Source organism: Dermacentor variabilis, chromosome 3 (assembly GCF_050947875.1).
Source record: "Dermacentor variabilis isolate Ectoservices chromosome 3, ASM5094787v1, whole genome shotgun sequence".
NCBI lineage: Eukaryota > Metazoa > Arthropoda > Arachnida > Ixodida > Ixodidae > Dermacentor > Dermacentor variabilis.
In genome coordinates this window covers 47,110,609-47,135,349 of record NC_134570.1, presented here as the reverse complement: position 1 = coordinate 47,135,349, position 24,741 = coordinate 47,110,609, and the positions used below count along the sequence as shown (strand labels likewise).

Genomic DNA, 24,741 nt, shown 5'->3' with positions numbered 1-24,741 from the left:
GGGGACACAAACAAACTACTTGTGAAATTCATGAAATTGGCTATCCTGCAAAGCTTCTTTTTTTTTTTTCCAACCAAAACACTAGTTACCTGATTACCTTACAGCCACAGGTGGAGTGCTCCCGATAGAAAGCGTCTAGAGTGTTGCAACAATCAACTTCAATGCACCGTACTGTTTTCTTTTTTTTTTGCGCTCATCAGTATCACGACATCTTTAGTGTTTGAATTCGTGGCAACTTGGCCCTCTCAGTGGTTGCAGCAGTTTGCATGGGGATTAGGCAGGTTCATTTGACCAAAGACACAGCGTCGAGACAGGGGGGGGTGGGGGTCTATGTAATGGGCCTTGACCCTCCCCCTAGTGGGTAACCTTGTGCACACCTATGGGCGTTGCCTTTGGTTGCGCATACTAAATACTGCTCACAGGGACAAAACTGTTGTGTCGCGAATGTTTTCACCAGTTTTCGTTTTGATATGGCCACTACATAACACCTCTAAGCCAAACCTCTGTAATATCGTGTCACACCTTGTTACATTACATTGATGTGTATAATCCATCGCATGAAATAAAACTTTCTTTCCCCACTCTCCGACTGCATCTGGTTGCTTTGGAATCTCCTGACGTTGTTGTTTAGGCCTTCCCACCAGGAAGGCCAAACACACAGCAAAAGAGGTGATAAAGGGACATCCTGCCATTAGTTCTCTACATTTGTTCATTGCTCTGTGTAGCCATCATGAAGCGAAAATTCAGCTCTGGTCTTCCATTATATGTTGCTACTGTTTTTAAAAATTTTCACTGAAGCTGTTAAGGGGAATTTCACAGCCTTTTTTGGTGCAGCGGTGTGCTCGGTATTAACCGTTAAAGAACAGCCGGAGTCCCGAATTTTTGTTTTGAAACGTAATTATAGACGATTGCAAAATAAAAGTTGCCTTGTATCCTTCATACCTCTTTCGAATAGACATATACCCCCTTTGAATAAACAACTTATTTGTGCATCTTTTTGGGCAGTAATTCGCAATTAGTTTTTCACATCATGTCTCATTCGCTACGCAAAGGTCAGCTAAGAGTTTATACAGCTAAAAAAGTTAAAGCTGATCTGCGTGGGAGCCATCAGCATCCAGCGAACAGACCCACAATCCTTCTGAATGGTACGAGAACTTCTGTTAATAGCTTGGCTGTCTTTGGTATATCAATTGCTCAGACTGGCACACATCGGCGCGGTACCTTTTTCACCTTGTCTATCCTCCATTCATGGGGGCTCTTTCTTGAAACGGAAGCTCTCTTGCAGAAGGTGTGCAAATGCCCTGACTAGCAGCTGTGATAGATGCTAAAGCCATGCAGCACACTACTTCACAGCGTTACTTCCAACTCACGTACTTGTCTGTCTCATTCTCCAATGTTCCTTTACTTCACACTACCATTCTCCACAGTAACATGACATACCAAGCAGTTCAATCTGCTACCTTTCTCTATGTTAAGCTTTTTAAGGTGTATCTGCACTTGGTTCCATCTGTATACATGGCAACAGGAATGCAAAAAAAAAAAGAAAAGATTAATATAGCTCTCGCTCTTCAATAGGCATGTTTTGTGCGGTAATTGGGGCACATTCTTTCGGTTTGGTTTAGTCCGAAAGTCAAATGTGAAAAAAGGAATACATTTCACTGCGAGCAGAAATTACTTTGATTTATTTTAACGAACTGTAGGAATTTTCTAACGGTACAGTTGCCAGGGTCATCAGAAACAACGTCTTGGAAGACATGATATATGTTGAAGCCATTTAGCTGGCAGGCACTAGCTCGAAATAAATTTTGCTGGCAGTTCTTCCGCATTGGTTGGCTTCGCGGCCATCTCATTAATGCCAACATATCTGCCGGGTGAATTTATTTCCAGAATATTTCGCGGTAGCCGATAGGCGCTCTTTATACATTGATACCGGCTGAATAGCACTTTGCAACAGCCGCAAACGGCTGGGTTAACAGAGCCTAGTCTCGCGCAAAATAAAGACAAGTGGCCGGGACGACAACTAGCAGTATTCAACATGCTACCCCTGAACGACAGGCGGCAGTGCCCTTCAAGATTGACGGAAGAGCGCCAGTAAGATCTTCCCACTACAATTAACGGGGCGCGCAGAACGGCACCCCTCGCCTGCCTCGAGCAAAGGGAGATTTAATTTATAAGCGCTGTTTGCCGGTATTCCCTGGGGGGCAATTTATGGCACATTTTGCCGGCAAATAGACTGCGAGGACAGAGCCTAAAGCACTAGTAATAGATTTTGTTGTTGTTAACCTGAAAGCCTCTGGCAGAAACGCACACTACGAACCAAATAACTAAAGTGGAGCAGCTAGACGACGTAGCAATGAAAGTGCATGACTAGTTCGCAGGCGTAGCGCTAATACAGACCACTCGTACCGTACAGGCAAAGCGCTCGTACCGTTCTTGTCTCCGTCCCTTAGCGAGCCGCACACAAACAACCTTTCAACTCGCCCACCTCTTCATTTGCGGCCGGAGGAGGACCTACCGTCGACGTTCAGTCACCGAGTGTGGAAAGTGTGCTATGCCAGTGAACTGAAATGAACCAACTAGGGTGGAGAACACGATTTTCAAAACTTGCACGCTTGGGAGGTTTGCGATTCTCCTTTTTGAACGACGAGTCTCACGCGTTCATACGCTTGCCATTGGCTGGCGAGCATACGGTTGAGCCGTTGACTATTAACCCGCGCTATCGTACTTTAAACACACGCGCTGATGTACGTACACTAACACGTGTATTTTTTTAATTCAAAAATAGTTTTAAAATAATTTCGTATGCATTATAATTAGCTCAAGTTGTGATTACGGCAGAGATGCGAAGTGTCAACAGCGGATTGTGGAATTTAGGCTCCGCGGTCCGGCGCGCCGCAAAAAAAAATTCCGAAGCGGCGCGAAAAAGGAATTGGTTCCAGAAAAGCAGCACAGCATTTTACGGCTGCTTGGAAGACAGTTTCCCTCCGATTTGCTGGCAAGTGTTTATTTTGCGTTTCAGGAGACCTATTATGTTCTTTAATTAAGCTAACGCAGATGACATCCCTGCATTGACGCGAACAATGACGTCCTATCGACATTCATTGTCAGGACGTGAATATCCTAGGGGTGCGTAGAACACGTCCTACCGATGTCTCTTACACGACCGTTTGGCTACATTTTCTGTTTCCTGCGGACATCCCTTGCATGTCTACGAGGGATATCATGGGGGACATGATGCACACATTTTACGAGCATATGCCAGGATCTTTGCTATAATGTCTAGCTATTACGTTCGCAACACACACTTGTAAAGAGCCGCGACTTCAGACGTACGGGGCGTGACGAAAAAGTGGACAGGACGAGCGGTCCTGTCCGCTCCTTCGTCACGTCCCGTCTTAAGTGGAGGTTCTTTTCCTCTTTAAACATGTCAAACCAACTGGCCCAAAGTTCCCACCTCATACTTGTAAAAGATCCAACGGGCATGCATTAAGAACGGATACATTGCGTGCACACTTTCCACGCGCACGTACAAAAGTACAGTATACCCGCCGTGGTTGCTCAGTGGCTATGGTGTTGGGCTGCTGAGCACGAGGTCGCGGGATCGAATCCCGGCCACGGCGGCCGCATTTCGATGGGGGCGAAATGCGAAAACACCCGTGTACTTAGATTTAGGTGCACGTTAAAGAACCCCAGGTGGTCAAAATTTCCGGAGTCCTCCACTACGGCGTGCCTCATAATCAGAAAGTGGTTTTGGCACGTAAAATCCCAACTATTATTATTATATTAAAAGTACAGTATGTATGTATGTATGTATGTATGTATGTATGTATGTATGTATGTATGTATGTATGTATGTATGTATGTATGTATGTATGTATGTATGTATGTATGTATGTATGTATGTATGTATGTATGTATGTATGTATGTATGCACGCATGCATGCATGTCAACGGTTTTACAGAAAAAATATTGTGGCAGAAGCTATCAAAGATGACTGTCAAAGTCGGCAATAGCTTCGTTGTGCAGCCTGCTGCATATCCCCATGCCATCCGTGAATCGTGTAACCTTGGGAACATCAGCAGACACACAAGGTGGCAGTCTCGCTGCCAAACACGATGCCAAATGATGCAGCACTGTATATCTTGTAATCACAGCACCCAAAGTTGCAACTCGATCCACAGAAGCCCTTACTTACCCTAGTATCCTGGCAGCGGATGGGGCGCTTCACGGCTGGCAGACACTATATCTAGCGGCCTTATCGTGCGTCCTCCTCGCCTCCTAGTGCTCAATGTCTGGGTATACCCAGTGACCAATGTTGTCTGCTCGGCAAGGAAGCAGCAGCAGGTTGTCTGTCTGGGTTACACCCATTGACCCATGTTGTCTGCTCGACAGGACAGCAGCAGCTGGTTGTCTATCCTGGTATAACCATTGGCCTACGTTGTCTATTAGGCAAGACAGCAGCTGGTTGTATGGCCGGGTATACCCTTGTGACCCAAGTTCTATATTAGGCAAGCCAGCAGCTGGTTGTCTGTCCGGGTATCAGTGGCCCATGTTGTCTGCTTGGCAAAACAGTAGCAGCTGGTCGTCTGTCCGGGTATACCCAGTGACCCACATAGTCTGCTTGGCAAGACAGCAGCAGCTGATTGTCTGTCTGGGTATACCCAGTGGCCTATGTTCTCTGCTCTGCAAGACAGCACATACCTAGCGGGCCAAATTGACTCCTGGATTTTATTATTCGATGTTGGCCAACGTCCATCCAAAGTGGGTGAACTAACTGAAGAAAGCTATCGCTTCAAAACATGCCTATAGCATGCAGCAGTACCTAGGTTGCCACCTAACCAGTTTTTCACCAGCAAAACTGGTTTTTCCCTCAAGTTGCCAGGTGCTGAATATTCCTGCCAGACCATTTGCTGGTTCTCTTGATTATAGGCTCCATTGCAAGCACTCTTTTGGGCATTCATGCAGTTCATACATAGCAGACCAGTCGATTGTCACAGACAAATTTATTATTCAAGATTTTCTGAATTCCTTAAGAGGCTGCTTTAGCTCGGGTGCTCTATCTAAATACACGTAAGAGGAGAATTCGCTTTTCTCGGCAACCACTGCACCAAATTTGACGACGTTTGTTGCATTTAAAAGAAAAACTTAAACTCTAGTGACTGTTCATTTCGAATTTTTGAGTTAGGTCGTCAATTCTTTATGAAAAATTGGCGAAAATAGAAAATTTTCAGAAAACGAACTATCAAGTTTATAACTCTGTAACTCAACAACGAAAAATGTCACAATTCTGTGAATTGCACCTAATAGTACATCTAAGGCAGATAAAATTGATGTTACATATGAATATAAAAAAATTAGTAATATGGAAATACAGCTCTTGCAGAACCCTTGTAACCAATGTAAGAAATTCACGTAAGATGTAAAATGACATACTGAATTTGCCCGCTTTTAATGATAGAATGGGTGCTGTTTACAGAACCGCGATATCTGTTCTTGATGCAGAGCTAAGAATTTGTAAATGTCGTGCTTGTATTTTTCTCAAACGGTCGAATATTTGAAAACTTTTTAAAGAAAATTCAAGCCCTAAATCGAAATTTCGCTTCCAGCAGTCACTAGAATTTAACTTTTCTCTCTCAAATGCAACAAATTTCATTAAAATCGGTCCACGGGTTATCTCAGAAAAACGTTCTTGTGTTTTACATGTATTTGAATAGGCTGTGTCGGAGTTGGGCCCGAGCTAAAGCTTCATCTTAAAGCATTATGTACATTGTTGCCATCTAGGCTTCCACTCTGTTGTTCGTATGTATAAATTATTATGTATAAGTTATTTGCAACAGCACGAATATGTTGAATGTGCACCAAATTTTATACAATGACTTTCAATAAATTTTAACCATGCAATATTTGTACTTCGGGCGCAACTTGGTTGACATTTTGCATTTTTACGTCAGTTTGTTGAACACCCCACCCCTTTCCTTTTACGTGTCATTTTTATTTTCTCCTGGAAAAGGTGGCAACCTCAGCAGTACCTATGCCTGCATGGCTGAATTTCATGAAATGTTTGGTTCGGAACAAGTTGCTGCCGCTTTGAAAAAAAATATTGTGACACGAGTATCCATGCAAAACAGAAAAACGGAGCAAGCTGCCACCATAATGAGCTTCTTTATTTTCATATTAAACATGAAATGTTCAACAATGACAAAAACATTTCAAGGGAAGGGAAGCATCCAGGCCTGCAAACATTCTGCGCACCTTGGGCAACATGCACCATGACACTTGTAGTGTGTGATGTTTTTTGAGAGGGTATTCAAGGAGCTGATGACATGTGCTGCCAGCCGAGTCAATTCATCAAAATGACAGTAACACAAGCTCAGAAACAACATAAAGAAATCCGGTAACAAATTTCACGATTGCCTCACAGGCTTACTTTTCTGTTGTGATAAAAGGAAAACATTGAGAACAGAAATGCCTTCATGTCGTTTATGTATGCTCCGGCTTTATAACAAATAAAAAAAAAGTTTTGGCAGTAGAGGTTTGTGCACCACAATCAGTCGACGCTAAAAAGAAAAAAAAAAAAATCTAAGAAGCACCATGAACCCGTGCGCAACTACATTGCAACATACGTAGTGCAACACTTGAATTATGCAACCTCGGATTCGCAACAAACCGGTCAACCAAACCGCACCAACTTTTCTATTGCAGTCTCTTAGACGTAAATGAAATACTAAACAACTTAACTGCTTTGAGCAGTACCCTCTTCAAGTGTCTGCAATTTCCCCCAGCACAATTTGAAACAAGACTTCTTCAAGCGGTGTTTCATTCTTGCAAGTTACTTGCAGCCATTCGAGTGTAAACTATATGCTCAATTTCATTGACACATCAGGGCTAACTAGCATATTAAGAAACAACAAAAAAGCCAACTGCAAATAAGGAAAACTACAGCGGTTACCGAGACATCGCATGCATTGGGAGCACATGCCATTCGCACCCACTGCCCTAGGGTCTAGCTTGGCAGTTGCTCATAAAACGCTTTGTGTCTATCTGCCATGACAGTATTTAACCTTCTGACTAGCAGCTTATGGTGTGCCTAAGCACAAGCGCTCAATCTGAAATAGTGGTTTCACAGCTGGAGGTGCCCTTGGGTACACAGCAGAATAAGTTCAGTAGACTTGGCCTCCAAACTGCAAGCGATGCGGGTAAAACAAAGCGTTTGTCAACCCTCTGTGGAGTGACTGTCATTGACGTTTGCCATGGTTCCCATCTTCACGCGAGTTCTCACATGATATTTTCGAAAAAACAATGTCGTTACACAAGAATGAAAACCTTTCAGCAAGCCGTTGCTTCCATTCTACTGCTCAAAGAGCAGCAATGGCAATGTTCCAGACTATGCTTCTGGAAAGCGAGTCCTTACGCCCTCATCGAGGCACAAAATCCCACCCGCAGTGTCTAACCCTCAAAGAAATCCACAGCACGGTCACATCTGCCCTCAAATCAAGGTGCCTCGTTGGACACGGAAATTCGCAGTGGGTTCATACGTTCCGGTGCTGACCGGCTCTGCCTCAGCTTCTCTAGCTTGGACCGCAGATCCGTGCCGGGCATTCGAACGGCTGACAGAAGCCGACGCGCGTCTTCATCGTCGCCTTCGTCATCCTCATCATCTCTCCGGGTGTGGACACCCCTTCTAGACCCGTGACCTGACCTGCCCTCAAACTCAAAGTCGTCGCCGTAGCCGCTGGCACCGTAGCTGTCGTCGGTGGGATCGTAGTCGTCTCGCAAGCTTGGGTCGTCCAGGTCAACATAGCGTGACCGTCTGGGAACCGGAAATCTGTCTTGTTCGTCGTCCCCATACTCGTCAACATCTTCATGGTCCTGCCTGGTAAACAGGTTCGCTCGCCCGCCAGACAGCCGGTCCCAGACGCTGCTGCCACTGACGCTGATGCTGAGGGACCGACTAAAGGTCTCCTCGTCCGAGGTCGGTGAGTTGCCTGGCGTCGACCACGGCGTGGGAGGTGTTGGTGTGCCCAAAGCCCCAGGCCTGTTCAAGCCGGAATAAAAAAATAATGATGTCATCAATAATTTTTCCGCATGCCTAAGACATTTTCATCGCATCCAAACAAGTACTTCGCAGCACTTGGTCTATGAGAAAGTTGCAAAGTGTCCCTCAGGTGCAGAAGGGTTTTAAACTGTGCTTGTTATTGTTACACATATTTTTGAGGACAGTGCGAGAGAGAGAGAGAGAAAACAATACTTCCAATGCACATTTTGAAATGTGAAGCGAAGCTTTCATGAAGCAGTTAATGAAATGCTGAAAATTTGCCCATTTCAATTCTGCGTCCTTGGCATAAAGGCAACTGGTGTATGTGCTCTGTATGTATTCTGCAGGTGCATGTGTACGCAATGATTCTGCAACTACTGCGGGAGTTTTCTGAAACAGGAGATTGACTCAGTCTGCCCACTCCATCACAAGGCACAATGATGTCATATGCATTGTGGCTCTCAACTAAACACGATTTGTCCAGCTTCACTCAAACTTGCTGCACGACTAACTTGCTAGACATTAATAAGTGGGTTATCTATTATGCGAGACACGGTGCCGACTGTGCTGCCCACGTGGCTCTTTTTCTAGGCCCACAGCAGCAAATTTTGATGAAAGCAACCCACAAAGGACACAAACAAATGGTGAAGGAAGAAAGTCTGTACTTAGCAAAACACTGAATGCAGCCTTACATGGATATAACGAATTATAAAATATGACGAAGTCGATCTCAAATTTATTTCGCCAAGCTTCATTTCAATGAGTGTTCTCTATAATGCAAGTATGAAGGATGCAAGGCTCTGGACAATATTGACTACAGTGAAGCAAATATTTGTCTGCTTACAGAGCAAAATATGCATATAGTGTAGAAGTAGGTGTTGCTGGGCTAGCGGGTCCATATTGCTCAATTAGAGTGGTTTTACATTAAAGAGCGAGGTTCATTACATATTAACGACATATCAGTTTTACCCTTGAATGTGGAAAGAAGGTTTTTCGATAGGTGGCTGTGATTAGGGTATTGCGCGATTGAAGCTGTTTGGCATGCTGCACATTTGTTCACGTATATGTATTGGATGAAATACTAGATAGAATAAACAGCCGAAAGTTGGCGCTCCCCTTGTTGGGCACTCCCCGCCATAATTATTAACAGTCTACTGAGCTGTATAGTGTAGGCTTGTGCGAATAATCAATATTTTTCAATATTTAATTGAATTTCATGCTACTTGTTGTTTGAAGTGCCGTAAGTTCTGGCGTATAAGTCTCACCACTGTATAAGAGCCACCTTTTACTTCTTGCAACTTTTGAAAAACAAATTGGTACATTAGACACACTTGTGTATAAGGCGTACTTATTCCAACTCGGTCGACACGATGAAACGAGATTAGACACATTTGCATATACATTGCAAGATATACTTACCCATTCCAAGTGATTACAACTCCGTAAAACAAAATTTGTATGAATTGCAATTTCTCGAAGAATAAAACTTGAACTAATGCTCCTATTATGCACAAGGAACCAAATTTATTGCACACCACCCTAAGGCCTCGTTCTTCTCTGGCGCACTATCAAAAGTTCAGCTACTTCAGCCAGCAGTAGGCAGCCAGTATTGGAATAATTTTTACGTGAAGTTGTAAGCTCCTTCACACACGTTGCTGACATTGCCGCCGCAGCATCACGAACTCGGGACAAACTCTACAAACAACAATCGCATCATGAATGAACGCATGCCCATGCATACAAAAGTGAAACGGCCACTGGAAGCCAGAAGAGCTGCGACTGCTGCTGGACAACTAAACTATAACAGCAAACTAGTATGCGTGACCTCCAATCATGGAATCTTTAATTCAAATTTCCAGTACGCTGAACCACAACACTGAGCCAACATCTGTAAACAAGTTCTCTGTAATGCTAGCATTATCAACAACGTTCAAATTGTGTTTCTACATAAAAATATCTCAATAAATCCACTTTGGAAAGAATGGGGTAAAAGGGGTGAAGCTCTCTTCATCCTTGCAAAGGGTCTTGTCTTTTTTTCATTATGTTTGTTAACTTCTGGCTGTTGTATCAAGGTTTTATGCCTATCACACAATCATTCGAACTACATGCTTCAAAATTATTTGACACCGTTAGTAGAGCTGCTTCACTTTCACTTCAAACCAAGAATTTAGTAGTGCTCGCACAAGCCTAATAATCTGCCAGAAAAATGTCAAATACTCTGCAAGACCAACCTGAAGCAGCGCATTTCAAATCCGCATGCTTGCTTTTCTGCCAGTGGCTTCGTTTGGCTGGCCCACAGCCGAAAAGCCGCGGGCAAGTTAGATGTGCAAGAAAGCCTGCTGACGGGAACTTCGCATATAACTTATAGCTCACCTTTTCCCACGCCGCTGCTTCTCTTCCTCTTCATCAGCGTACATCCTCATGCGCATCCGTTTCACTGCTCGCTGCCTGGCCCCCAAGAGGGAGCGACCTCGGTCACTGTCATCTGCAATGCGTCACAAGTTATTGCGTGCAGCAAAGCTGTGGCTACAACAGTTCGCAATGGCAACATTAATTCCTGGCAGACCAATTGAACCTGCACAGCAGTCACAATGTACAATTCTTGTCATCTATGCAAAAAAATGCACTTGACCAAAACTAGCAAGGGACAAGAACAGATCAATTGAAAACTGTTTTATGCCATGGAGTGCGACTGCTGTTTTCAATACCCCGACGACTTACTTACCGTACCGTATTTACACGATTGTAAGTTGACCACTTCTTTTAAATTTGAAAATCTGAAGTGGGAGGTCGACTTACAATCGAAACCAAAACATGGCACCGCCAAAAAAGCGAGACCAACGGTAGCTACAACGTAGTTACAATTTTACGTTTGCTCTATGGCCCTACCCATAGCTTTTCGCTATCCCGCGTGTTTGTTAGCTTTTCAGAAGGCTTTTTCAACATTTTTGAGAGTTTTACAGTGCACATAACACTCATGAGGGGGTGTCGATAGTTGATGGAAGCGCAGCTGTTCCAGTCACGGCAGCACCCTTAGAACAACGGCGCTTGCGGGGAGCATCGGCAGTTCATGATAGAGCAGACGGCAAGGTTCTGACTTGTGTTGTATAAGTCGCGGGCCGCTTTTTTCGTCACGACGATAGATAGGATTTTTTACAAGCACTGCCCCAGGAAGGCACATGTAACCGGCAAACGGAGGCCTCAGAAGAGCACCTGAGATTATAATAAGGGAGGCGGCGCAGGATCTCCAGGGCATCCAAGGGGTGCGGGGGGGATAAAAGGTGGAAGCAGGGCGGCCTGTGGTTTGGGGCCGCGGAGGCCGAAGCGTGCCAGGGGGCGTTTGCATAAAAAATCGGCCAATCTTATACAGCCCTGGCATGCTCAGGCCTCGGGGCGCCCCAACCCACGGACCAGTCCGGGTTCTGGCTTTGGTGTCCCTGTTGGTGCTTTGGTGTGCTGGAGGGGCCACCAATGATGCGAAATAATGACACGTTGTTACAATTAGTAAAAAACACGATTGAATAACTATAATCACGCCTAGCCGCCAACTTGTGACGCTAAGTTCAGCACTACTGCACACCGCGACTTCTGCAGCACCAGTCAGAACTTTGCCGAGCAGACACCACTCGCGGGTTTCTCTTTGCCTGTTGCGCTTAGCTTTCTCTATAGTTTGACAAAAGGCATTGGTTTGACGCGTTCCACTTGACTGCCGGCTACGTCGCTAGATTTGTGGCATGCCCAAGATGAATGTATGGAAACGTAGAGAGCTCTAGGAATTACCAGCGTTGAAGAAAAAAAAACATTATTTCTATTAGAATTTATTATTGCTACTTGTAGTGCTTTACAACTGCTACAAGTTATGATAAAAAATTTGGACAACTTCACGCTGTGGGGAGACTCGACACTTTTGCGTCTCCCGAACCCCTCAATTTCTTAGCATATATCATTCGAGTGTAATGTGACTAGGAAGCAATCTTTTGTGAGAATGTGCAATAAATGCCCTTTTGTTTCTACACCACCGTGTGTTGTCATTCCTTTGTTGCCAAGAGCACATGACACCCCGCGATAGAAGTACCCCTAGCCACTATGAAGGTCGTAAGGAAGCTAGATTTGTGACATGGTTTATGGATGGATGTGCGGACACATCAAGACAGAAAACAGACCCAAAAAGCTAGCGCTGCTAAAAAAAAGTTGAGAGAGAGAGAGAGAGAGAGAGCACACCTTCAGTGTCCATGGACCTGGCGCTGCCAAGCGCAAAAGAAGCACTCTTTGCCTCCCGCATTCTGCGCTTCCTGGAGTTGCTGATGAGGCCAGTCATTCCTGGAACAAGCCGAGTAAAGAAAACAACCAATGAATCACTGTTGGCACTGTCTGCAGTGGCAACTGAGGCAACTACAGCTGAACCTCGATACTATATCGAACAGCCTGGTGATCACGAAATAGTTCTATATAGCCAGAATTCAATATATAAAATCCCGTAAAGAAATGCACAAGGAACTTGTACAAATCAATCAATGAACCAGTTGTGGCGCAATAAATACTCACTTGAAGCTTCACACAACGTATTTATTTCTTTGCTTGAAAGTACTGCAGGAGTGTAGCCTGCTTCTTACTGGCAACCACATGTTTAACCATGGCATCCTCAACATAGTCTAAATGATCTAAATGATAAGCTAGTACCTTCTATTGTGCCGCAGTTGGACAGCTTCAGTTGAAGTTGGGAGCGAAGCAACATTAGCGCTTGCGGGATCAACCTCAACAGCGTCTTCGTTTGGCTGCTACTTCTGCTGCGATCTTACCGTCCGTCAATCGAAGCATTTTGAAACACTGTCAATGACAAAGCATTAAGTCGTGTCTGCCATGGAGTCTACGAGTGAGCCCAGTGAATGCACGCTGTCAAGCGTCTTCGTGGAAGGAAACTGCCATTCCTCACAAGGTGCGGCAGGCGCAGAGTGCGACGCTGAGGAGAAGCCAGTGCGGTAAATGCAATGCATCGTTGACATTGTCAAACTAGCCAAACTGCCACTTGCGTACGCCGCTACGTTCAAATGGCGTCCTCAGCGCAATCAATGTTTGCAGCTATAGTGCGCAGCAGCTGGGAATGCCCATCGTGCCACCGCTATCTTTGAGGGTGTTGCAGGAAAGTTCGCCGCCTGTCAATAGAGCACATGTGGCCTGGGGTGGCAGAGTTCGACATATCCATCTAACATCTTACCCCGTTCGAAAAAAAAAAAAAAAAAAAAAAAAAAAAAAAAAGAAAAAAAAATGCACGAGATTTTCCAGGTGATGCAGAAAGTGTTTGATATACGCAATAATTCTATATATCCGTGTTCTATGTATAGAGGTTTGAGTGTACATGCACCATACGCACCTCCATAATTAGGGTTCCCATACTTCTTGTAGAAGTCACTGTGCTTCTCTGCTCCAGGCATCTTCTTGTCATCTGTTGGCAAAAAGGTTATGCACATACTTAAAATAAAAAGCACACATAAATAGAACATATTACTAAAGCGGTATTGCTCCCCAGCACTAAATGGTGCCACTGTCTCAACACCAGGCCTACATCGAACACCCATTCACCGTCACATTCAATCTATCAAACGGTGCGTTGCACCTGCGAGCGCACGTCTCATGTCGTTGGAAATATTTAAATGCCTGCAAATCTGAAACAGCACTGTTTTGGTAGATGCTGTTAGAGACTGAACACGAAGGGTAGTACTTGCCATGTAGCAAAAATGAACAGGGTGCTCTCAGTTTCGCTTGCTGTGCTTATATTGATGGCTCGTGCAAATAGCAGCCGTTCATATCAGCGAGAGCAGATCGCCACTCTGCTTTAGGGATGTGAAAGGCCTCCCAATTCGATATGTGTTCCACTAGAAAACATGGATCATGCTCAATCTTTTTAATGACTGGTGCCAGGCATGGGACGCCGAACCGGAGATGCTGTGCCACCAGGTTTGCCTTCTTGTAAACAAAAGGCTTTCTGGGAACGGCACTTCAGATTCTGCGAGCAGCCAAAACGAATCCTATCCCAACCTGCACTTGGACGGATCTTTACATTGCAGTTTGAATTTAGCAAAACCTCCATACGCCACATCCACACTTCGCGGATAGACCTCTGTGACAGCGATGAGCATCGCAGTGCGATTTGCAGGTCTGCGCTGAACATGTTTCATTCATGCTCACACGGTTCCTCACAGGTTCCCTTTGGAAACATTTGACTGAAAATGGATTAGGATGTTCTGCAATCTGACAGCCACTTTCGAAACTAACAGCGTATGTGTGGTGCAGGCAGTCACCGAGACAGGGGCCAGAGGGGAAGGGCCGAGAACGAAGGGACACAATGGCCACGAGGCGTCGGAGCGCTCAGCGAAACGCAAGGAGAGATGCGCAGACTCTTTATGGCGGTCGAGAAGTGAGGACGACTGCTTCTAACCGGAAGTTAGTGCTGAAACCCGACACAACAGTCCGCCTGTTGTGTCGAGTTAAGAGTTGTTGCTGTTGAGCCTGTTGCGTTGAGTTAAGAGTTGTTAAGTTGTTGTGCCGCAAGAGTTAATTAGAAGCTCCTGCGGCTCCAGGCACACTCAATGTGTCGGATTTTCGACTGGCAATAGCCGAAAGCACAGTTCCGCCGCTGAAAAGCGTCTACGAAGTCGGCACTCGCTGGGGATGATCGGAAGTTCGATGCTCGTACAAGACGCATATTGCGCTCCCGCGCACTGAACATCTGCACTGTCTTGGGCTTTGCCGGCATTGCGTGCGGCAAAGCACTAGCGAAAGAAAAAAAAAAGAAAGCTGACAAAATAATCTAAAAGATAGCGCAAGGCTATGAGCAGCTTGCAAGGCCATGTTGAGGCGGACGGAGCAAGGGGCAACATCGACGCGAGCGCGGCGGGCGCGACATCAAAGGGAGCAGCCGCCGCCGCCCGCGCAGCAGCCAATGGCAGGCGCACTTTAGCCGTGGGATTTGAACGCGCTGCTCCGGCCAATCAGCGTTCCGCATCACATTGCGGGAAAACGCCAATAGCGCCTCAACCGCGCCGACGATGCCATTTTGCAAGGCGGCAAAACAAAGACGAAGAATTCACGGTCAAAACGACACCAAGATGGAGCGGGCAGGCCGCATGGGCCGGGAATGGCGTGCGCGCGAAGTTTGACTTCATTTTGGCATTTGCGCGTGTTTTGTGGGCCGCGGTGGCCTCAAAAGTTGCGTTTTTTTTTTACTTTGCGGTTGAATTAGATGCTGATAATTACAGAACAGGTAGTTTATGAGACACACAACCCAAAAATATGGTTTTTCAAAAATCGGCTTTTTCGCGATTTTTCGGTTTTCGAGGGCCGCGTCCCCCCTTAAACAGCACGTAAGCAGACGACAGGGACACCTGGTGGTTAGCAGATATGATGCAAATCGCAGAATACGACCTCTGAAATGTTCCCGAGCGCCAAGAGGACTGCCTGACCTCAGAGATCATGCCCGGGCATCGCGCTGGTTCTGAATGTTCCCAGTTCTGCATCATTTCTTGCGAGTAATGCGTACTAATGGCAACACTTTTTCTTCTTACAGTTTCTGTATCAGAAACATGTATTTTTTTGGAGCTTTTTGTGATGCATCCACTCGTATTTCGAACGCAACATTTTGCACAGAGGCTGCAATATTTGAAGCAAGGCTTCTTGCTTAGTAAAACATTTCATTGCCTTTGGCCTTTAACGGGAGGCGGCCCTGATCTACAGAACACAGGAGGCAGAAAGAGATGACGGCACTTACACTTGTTTGAAAAGCGCAGGAGTAGCATTTTGGCCTTAGGGTGTGGCCTGACAGCTCGGCGCCACTCTCCGGGCGGCACTGGAACCCCAACTTCAGAGACGTCCAGCTCCTCACGCTCTGCCGCAGTGTTCTTGGCGGCAGGTGGCTCGGATGGGCCCGCATCGTCGGCGAATTCGTCGTCCGACATCACCACAACTTCTTCGCTTCCGTCTCCCGCACCAGCTGCGTTTTAAATGTACAAATGGATAATTCTCAGTTCACTGGACCAAGCTGATTGCTACTGCATTTTTGTTGCGGTTACGTAACCCATGCGAATAAAGTTAGTGAAACTTGGCTCATGCTTAAAAAGCAGTGTGCAGGTCTTTGCTCGTACCAATGCCGGGGTTAACCCTTTGAGGGTCAAAGACATCAATATGTGGCGCCGCGAACAAGTCCCAAATAGTCAATGCCATATATTTATGATGCCATCTGTATATTTGAAGAGCGCTGTGATTTTTCAACTCTCTTGTTGCCTAGCAAGTGCTGCTATCCTGTATGAATACAAGAAATGTTCTTTTTTTTTTTCGCTTCGTAGTCTCTTGGTTTTAATTCCACAACTCTTTTTTGCCGGTGCCTCAACGACTGCTTGCACACTTGTGTGTGCATAGTGGTTAGCTTTAGTTTCGCCTTGCGGGCTGTTTCCATTTGTTGTGCTTTCAAAAATGTATGTCTATCTGGTTCCTAATCTCTCAAAGGGTCAGCGCTAGGTGCCTGCTCGTTTAGTGCTCACAGGGGTGCGATTAGACCTGTTCACAGGCGGGCATTGGTAATCACAAACGATGGCGTCATTTACGAGCGATGCTGCCATATATGCCTATGTTTCTTTTCTTGAGGCTCACGAAAACCGATTGCCACTTGTTGGCGATGAAACGAAAGATCACTTCAAGTTTCCAACTCATTCAGTTTTTTTCTGATGGGCACACAACCATAGTTTTCTTGCGTACACTCACATACACAGTCTGGACGTGCATGCCGGTTGCTCTTTTGCAAGAGTGTCAAGCGGTGATTACTGCGATGAGATGAGGACGACTGCGCAAGTGCCGAATTGGAATATATTTATTCCAGTGTATCTATTTTTTATACTTATAAGTATTTATGCAAACCTATCTGTATTCATGAATAAACAATGGATATGTACCTACAGAAAATGTCTTTTTGTCCCTTTATGGTCACTGAAAATAAATTGCTGGAAATTTTTTTCAGATAGGTCAATCTGAAGATATTAAATCTGCAATACACAAAATCGACCCTGGGGAGTCGCACATGGCGAAAAAGAAAAGAAAAAAAAAAACTGACCCTCAAAGGGTTAAGCAAGTTTGCTGTTATAAGCATACCTGGCGACCTTAGAATATGAAAATATACTACCACAGTCGAAGCCAAAAGATACTGACATTTCATGAAATATAGTAAAAATTTTTGATTGCTTAACATGCGGATTGTTATTTAGAAATTCACTGACTCTGTTGTGTAGGCACATGGCTAACCGGCACTCTGCTTACATAGTTGCAGCAGGAACAATCTACGCTGCAATCAAAATGTTTATGAAGCTTATTTATTAAATATGCACATAACTGCGACCAAAAATTTAGGCTGCCGTTATATACTTATTGCATAACTTGGTGTTGCCACTGCGAATAGCTCTGAATTGACGGTTTTCTCAGGAAAATAAGTGAGAGACTATTTGTTCTTTTGAGACCAGTTCCGCCTTACTAGACACAAATAAAAAATTTGCACAAATAAAAACTTTAAAAGTACAGCATTTTATGATAAAATTGCAGAAGTTGGCAGGTATGTAAATGGCAAGAAATATGAGAAGGGATAACACAGCTGCGGGTAGCAGAAAATCAAACTAACGATGAGATTAGAAAGTTTACATTCACAGCGTGAGGATAGCTTGAGAAGGCCAGGGGTAGGTGTAAAGCAACTTCAGAGGGCCATTTACGCGGCTTCTTTCTCGGTGGCATGGCTGATGTTGGTGGTGCTACAGTACCATTAAATAAAGGAAAAAGTGTGATGAAACGCCGACCATGCTCTCGTAAGATGAGGGCAGCGCCTGACACTCACTCTCGGCCGACTGCTGACGGATGATGCTGCTGGCTGCTGTCGTCTGCTCGGTCCGATTCAGTGGCGACACACAGATGGCAGGGGGCTTTGATTCCAGGGTGGGCGAATCGCGTCCTTCCCGGACCTTGGGTTTGACCAGAAGTGGCCGGCTCAACTCCTCCAGAGCACGGGCAGCGTCTTGGTTCTGCTGCCAGACCACGTTACCTGAATCAAAGTGACAGTGTGCGATGTGACAACGCTAAGAGAGACATAGCTAACTTGATGTGCTAGTACTATCGCATTTGCCGTAAACAAACTGGAACAATCTACTTATCTTGAGACCAAAACTTTCATTCATTCATTTGTTTAGTGATACTGTCACCTCTATGTTGTGCTATTATGGGGGTGAATACATACAGTTATGAAAGTACACTCGGTATTCATACAGGAAAGAAAATATTTCTTAATAACAGTAAAGAATACATAACTTACACATAAAAGCTACAAGGAATAGTAAATGTGGAGAGTCAGAGATTATCAAAGTGTTGATTAAGTAAAAGAAATATCTATAGTAGGTGCGTTAATCAGTGCATCTGGTAACATCTTTCATTCTGCAATAACTCAAGGAAAAAAAAAACTACCAAATTCTTAAAGTAGTAACATTGTAGTATCGTGAAAGGAACCAACATACTATAATAGTGGCAGCAACACTATTAATCTTAACTATAACTGAAAAATTTTCCTTACAAGTCTTAATTTGAGAGGGAATAAAGGAGACCGAGGAGATGGGATGACTCGTTCCAGTGGAAGCGCTTGAAAAGTTACATTACTGCCACACCAGTTTGTAGCAGGAAGCATTACCGGTTAGCACTGGCTACAGGAGCAGTGCCATTTTGAAGCAGCCATTTTTAGCTGTTATCTTCCAAGATGAGCTGTGCACAAAAGACATACTTTTGTTTGCACTAAAATCTCAGAAGATTTTACCACCGGCAATGGTGCCTAAGCTATAGCTGCAACAACAAAAACACATGATGATAAAATTTGACTACAGCACAGCACAGAACACAAAAGCCTGGAGACTCATCTTACTTCAAGATATGCAAGTCACAACAGTCTTTTCCTCTGTGATAAATAACACGTTACAACGCACACATCATGTAGACAGCAAAACCACTAAAGCAGGTTTGAAACAGCCACATGCATCAAATACCTTTTGCATTTAGGCCTACATTGGCTGTTGTACTAGCACACAACTTTGAGCATTACTACAGCACTTAGCAACTGCTTTCACTAATCATTGTATACAATCTTTTAAAAAACCACAGTTCAAAATTAACTATTAAAATTTTATTATTGTCAGAATATTAACCAGTTACAACACGGTTCAACCATACTCATAACAGTTACAACCATACTCATAACATCGTGACTGAAGTTGGTAGCAATTGAGATATATAGCGTTCAATGAACTGCCACCTCCTGTTGCAGTTCCATGGAGATCTTGAATTGTGGCATCAAGGCCAGTGGGACTCACAAGCATAGTCATTGATCCAGTCAACAGATGCAGGGCTGTAGTCTTTGAAGTACTCCAGCACGTCTTCGGTGGCCATGTCTGTCACACCCCTGACATGCACAGCATTCAGTCTTGTTCCTATAATAATAACGAAAATGAAAAAATAAATGAAAAACATAAACATAAGCAGAACTCGCTGCAGGAAATTGCAGAACAACTTTTGGTTTAAGGACTTACTTAATCAATAATTTCATCTTTCAGTAAAAGTTATGGTGACTAAAGAAAACAAGCGGTAGGTATAGATATTTTTGTGGGCATAATAGTAAAAAGCCAGAGTCAAAGGCAAAGTCAAACCCAAAGTAGGACACATGTTACAGGCAGTAGCTGTTAGATGCATGTGTTGTAGAGATCTGCTATTGTTTTGGCAGCAGAAGGTGCAAGACACCCTCAGTCAATGGCTACTGCATGTGGCCAATACTATGGTGACAGTGGCTTAGCCAGGAATGATTTGATAAGGAGTGTGGTGATATGAGCAAAAGGTGTAATATCAGTGTCATGCTTAGCATTCTTGGCCTCTGTAATAAACTAGAGGGAGCTGTATCAGCACCACAAGGCAAGCATTATGGTGAATTTGAGGTTTGTTCAATCTGACACGAAGAACTTGTGGCACCCTAGTCTATAGCAACAGTTTATCTACAAGAGTGATTAGCTTTGAGATAAACCTAAAGTAATAATATGCCCATCTGTGTTACTAAGGAATGTTTTCAATGGATGTTTTTCTTTTTTACATAACACACAGTAAGTATACTGCCGCATCCATGTGTTTCGCACATAGTTAGGTAAGGCTTGTTTAAGCATTAAGGCAACACTGAGGCTGTGGGGCTTTTCTCATGGCTTGGACTTAGTATGGAAACCAGAGCCTTATATAATGTGAGAAGATAAATGAATTTTAGTGTAAATAATTTGCCACTTTAGGTTTTTCTTGATTATGTTCCTTCTGTTAGGCTGGCATAAGCATGCTGAAGATAAAATACAAGCCAATGTCGCTCACTATTAGGTTTTTGAGGTTTTCAAGTTCCATGCTACACTGTCGATTCAGCAGACTATTGCACTGATGGTCGGTGAAGTGCCCACATAGCAGAGCTCATTTGGCTGTCAAGCCGATAGACTGCAGGTTTGAGGTCCCAAAGTATGACTGTGTGACAATGTTACAACAGTCCCTCTGCAGGGTCAACAACAAAACTTTTGGTGCAGAGCAAATTTCAGCCTCTTAGAGCTGTTTACCACACCACCATGTGCTCAGTCATCAGACCACTCAACATAGAAAAAAGCAGATACAAAAACTGGAAGCATGGTTAATGCAAGGTACTGTTTCTTGTGCAATGTATGTGGTTTTGCCACCTATTTCCAGTTGTTTTTAAAAACTTTTACCTATGTATTCAAGGTGAAAACAGCAACTGTTAACAAATTCACCCATTCCTTTCTGTCTCAGTGGGGTGGACATCCAGAGCTATTGGCGACATGTTAACAAATTCACGGCACAATCGGTCAGTTACACTCGACTTCCTTACTAAATGAATGTCGCAGTTTTGTGCCAATAATTATGTTGAGCGTTATCAACCTATTGGGTCACTTTCAGCTTATGTCGAAATAAATGTACATGCAGAATGGACGAGAAATGATGAAGTAATAATTGATGACACTCATTGTACCAAAGCCACAATTTGGCTCTGAGGGTGGCCATTGTGGAGGGCTCTGCATAATTTTTGACGACCTGGCCATCCACAATATGCATTTTCATTTTAGTGCATGAGCATTTTCACACCTCATCTCCACTTAAGCCTCTTCATCCACATGACACCACCGCTTTTGCTAAGTAGTGCCAACTTTTGATTTGCGCCACTGTTCCCTGATTTGTCGCACACACCAGTTCCACTTCCGAGCTTTCTGTTTACGATGTTTCCACTTCTGGGCTTTTCGCTTTCGCTGCTGCAGCACGGCCGCAACTCTGTGGCAGTAGGGTAGGGTACACCCCCTACATACACGCTGAGGTGCTGGCGCGTGGATGGAGGGAGTTAAGGGCGGGGTGGCTAGCAGCCTTGTTGGTATGTCATTGTAACTGGTATAAAGTGCTTGAAAAGACGGGGGAAGGTCGTGTTCTCGCTCTTCATCCCAGTTTCTTCAAGCACTTTATGCCAGTCACAATAGCAGCAGTGGCGGACGGCACAGATGTCGCCTATGCTCAAAACCAGAAGCTGACAAGACGCAAGTTCCACTTGACCCAGGAAGATGAGGTTCTGAGAGAGAGAGGAGTGCGGAGAAGGTGGGTATGTTGGCAGTATTTGGCCTGGTCGGCGGTAACGTGTATGGAGGGGTTCTAGTCCCCACTGGAAGGTAGCAGTGGTGGCTGGGAATCGAAGCGGAGACCCCGTGCTCAGCTGCAGAATACCATGGCCACTGAACCACCATGACAGGTGGATGAGAACAATCCACCATGAGTGCCTTTGCTGAAATTGCAGATAAAGTTGAACCTCAACCTAACAAACTATTGGATATAACAAAAATAATATAAAATGGTTATCCCAAGTACCACCAATAACAAATATACGCTTGTAATGAAGGTATTCTTGTGTCAGATGTAACTTTGCTATAATTAAATTTGATTGATCGATAAAGCGTCACCTCAAAGCAGCAAAGGGGCTACGAAAGGTGCTGAAGCAAAGAGCTACACAAAGTTACATAATGTCCGACCAAACAGCTGTACCCACACTCTCTCTATCTCTTTCTTCATTGCGTCCTCATTGAAATGTAGCTGACAGGGCCAAGGATTGAACCGGCAACCACTGAGCATCCACTGAGTTACTGTGGCACATATGAATATGAGTTCAGCAAGCTAGGTTCAACTGATGGCTGATAAAATATGACTGCATGCCCTAAAATAATGTTAAAATAAGGCCTGCAATAGAAATCGTGCCAGACCTCCGGGGCGCCTGGGGTCAACGCCAAGACTCCTGTACAGCTCTGCATACTGGACCATGTAGGCTTCAGGGTCGTCCACGTCGTCTGCTGCCATTTCCTGGTAAGAAAAGGAACAGTTGCCAAGAGTGACTTCCTTGAAGCCATCAACCTCAAGGTCATCAAGATCGAGCCATCAGGGCATGGAAATGCCCTGATGCTCACAGATCCCTCACAGATCATACAAAGGCAATCAAAAAGCAGCCTCAAACAGCAAGCAGCTGTATTCTGTACTAAGGTAAAATATTTTGAGAAAAGAAAAAGAAAAGGGAGGAGAAGAAGAAGCATAATATGCATTCAAACCTTGTGGACATGGATTTCCAAGGACTTGGGAAAATCCAGTTACTTGAGCAGTACTCATCCTCAACACTCTGTGCTAAATGCGAGCATTAATTTGAATGTTTAGCAACATAGGCACGTTTAGCAGCAGAGGCATGCTATGCTCGCTCAATCAACTTGCTGTTTGACAGTGCGTTGCAGGGACACCCAGCAAATGCAGACAAAAATAAATAAATAAAAGGTGGCATGCTAGCGCTGCAGTTAAGAAATAAGCCTTCAAGACACCTACATCATAACCTTTTAGAACATTGTACATGGGCCGAATTAGCGCGCAATGTTCACGCAACGAACACTGCAAAAAGATAATATCGATCGCACACATTTGGAATCAAAATGAGCAAACTATCTGAGTACTATACAACACATGTTTATTTTATGATACGTGTGCATTTGAATTGCGCCGCATTAAAATACGGCTGTGTTCATTTATGCTATCGCGTACGTTCCCAACATGTGCAGATGGAAATCACAAGTTGAGCTTGAAAGAAAGGCCAATAGTCGAGCGCAAAAGACAAGCGAAATTAATTCTGCGATAGCTTTCACCGTACCAATAATTTATGCCGTACCAACATCTTTTTCCCGAACATAAACGCGACCTTCGTTCAGTGTTAACATGTTACGTAACCAAGCTCAACCGAACACCTATAAGAAATAACGCTCACAGGAAGCATCAATGGGTGTTCGATAGGCGGAAATGAATGGACGCAAAGCGAAAAGAAAGATCCGTAATCCAACGTAAGAAAACGCAGCGTACGAAGTCGTGTGTAAAAGTTGGCTCGCAAGCACGGTCGAGCGACGGAGGAGCCGTGCGGTGTCCTGCGCAAACCGCGAAGATTTTAGCGCGGCTGTAACGAAAGCTGCGATACAAGGGGTTGCGCTTGCGTTTAAATTTCTCATCTTACGAGGAACTGGCGATCAAAAAGTAGCCCGAAGTAAATGGCACGCACTGCCTCGCTGTGGCACATATGGCACTGTACTCTCGCGCACCACGACGGCTCAACAGCGTGTGCCACGAGCAGCCGAAAGCGAACCAGCTCTGTTAAGCCGCGATCCGCTTTACTAATTCAGAAAAAAAAAGGAAAGGCCTCGTCGTTACGAATCAAAATACGATAAAACAAAGGCTACTCACGTCTGAACTCTTGCGAGCGCGGTCGGCGATTCGTGCGGGCACGACGATCTGCGGCGGCTCCGTGATGTCGGCGCCTCTCTCCGTCTTCGTGTTCTCGTCTAAGTCCATGCAATCATCATTGTCAGTTTCCAGCAAGGTGTTACTGTCCACGGCAACCTTAAGGTTGGGCAGCTCGCGCTCAAGCAGGAAATCGGCCATTTTTCTTCTTTCTCTTTCGAGTGTACTGACGATCAGCGTGCTGCAGCTCCGGCAGCTACAAGGAGACGGAACCTCCGTGCGACGGCCGAGGAGGTGGGGGATCACTAGGCCGCGCTGGGAAGGCACACCGGGATCGCTCTGGAGTGCAACCACAACATCGCCGTCTCCGCTCGCTAACGATAATATGAGGGCTCTCTGTGAGAGTGCTCGGTTAATCTAATTCCGACCGGTGAGGCAGCGTGCGATCGAACGGGAAGCTTAGGTTCGTACCACGCGAAGACCCCGCAAAGCGCACGCAAACAAACAACAGACGCCACCTTGATTTCTCGATGTCGGTTATGCTTGCTTATGCTGAAGGAGCACCACGCAGCACACTGAGAGAAAAAAAAAGAAGAAAGCCTACAAGAAGTAATGCGTACTGGCCCTTTATATCAGGTTGTGGTACATCATGTCCCATGTATTGGATGCGTTATTGGAAATAAACGGCTTTATAGTTTCCTAAAAATTTAACATTAAAAGCTTTACCTTAGAGAGCGTCGACGTTGTGTTGTCAATCTTGAAGGCTATAATAAAGCATGTGGCAAAAGTTGCAAATTGTACTCGCAACTCGACGCTAGTGTGCAAAAAAAAAAAAAAAAAGCAGAAGGGGAGAGCACGAACATGC

At 44.8% G+C, this 24,741-nt stretch overlaps 2 protein-coding genes across 3 annotated transcripts in view; both read right to left on the bottom strand.

The window, feature by feature from the left end:
- The window catches only part of Klp3A (kinesin-like protein 3A), a 62,529-nt gene extending 59,864 nt beyond the window's left edge, over positions 1–2,665 (bottom strand). Inside the window, exon 1 of one of the 2 annotated variants that reach the window (XM_075684944.1) lies at positions 2,407–2,665. The gene's annotated coding sequence lies outside the window, so the exon portion shown is untranslated. The remainder of the gene's footprint in view (positions 1–2,406) is intronic. The other variant, XM_075684943.1, reaches the window with a different exon arrangement.
- Positions 2,666–6,144: 3,479 nt separating this feature from the next.
- Positions 6,145–24,424, bottom strand: LOC142575524 (uncharacterized). Its single transcript, XM_075684942.1, has 9 exons — positions 23,880–24,424; positions 22,376–22,472; positions 19,418–19,534; positions 17,905–18,108; positions 15,802–16,023; positions 13,408–13,479; positions 12,258–12,356; positions 10,410–10,521; positions 6,145–8,036 (listed from the first exon to the last, which is right to left on the bottom strand). The coding sequence occupies exons 1-9, from the start codon at positions 24,075–24,077 to the stop codon at positions 7,493–7,495; spliced, it is 1,665 nt and encodes a 554-aa protein (XP_075541057.1). The 5' UTR covers positions 24,078–24,424; the 3' UTR covers positions 6,145–7,492.
- Between the last annotated feature and the right edge of the window lie 317 nt (positions 24,425–24,741).

Excerpts from the sequence above, each read along its gene's own strand:
- LOC142575524 (XM_075684942.1), bottom strand. The coding sequence starts at position 24,077 with ATGGCCGATTTCCTGCTTGAGCGCGAGCTGCCCAACCTTAAGGTTGCC. Across the intron at positions 22,473-23,879 it reads GCGCTCGCAAGAGTTCAGAC|GAAATGGCAGCAGACGACGT; the intron begins GTGAGTAGCCTT and ends TTTTCTTACCAG. Across the intron at positions 18,109-19,417 it reads CTGGATCAATGACTATGCTT|GTAACGTGGTCTGGCAGCAG; the intron begins GTGAGTCCCACT and ends ACTTTGATTCAG.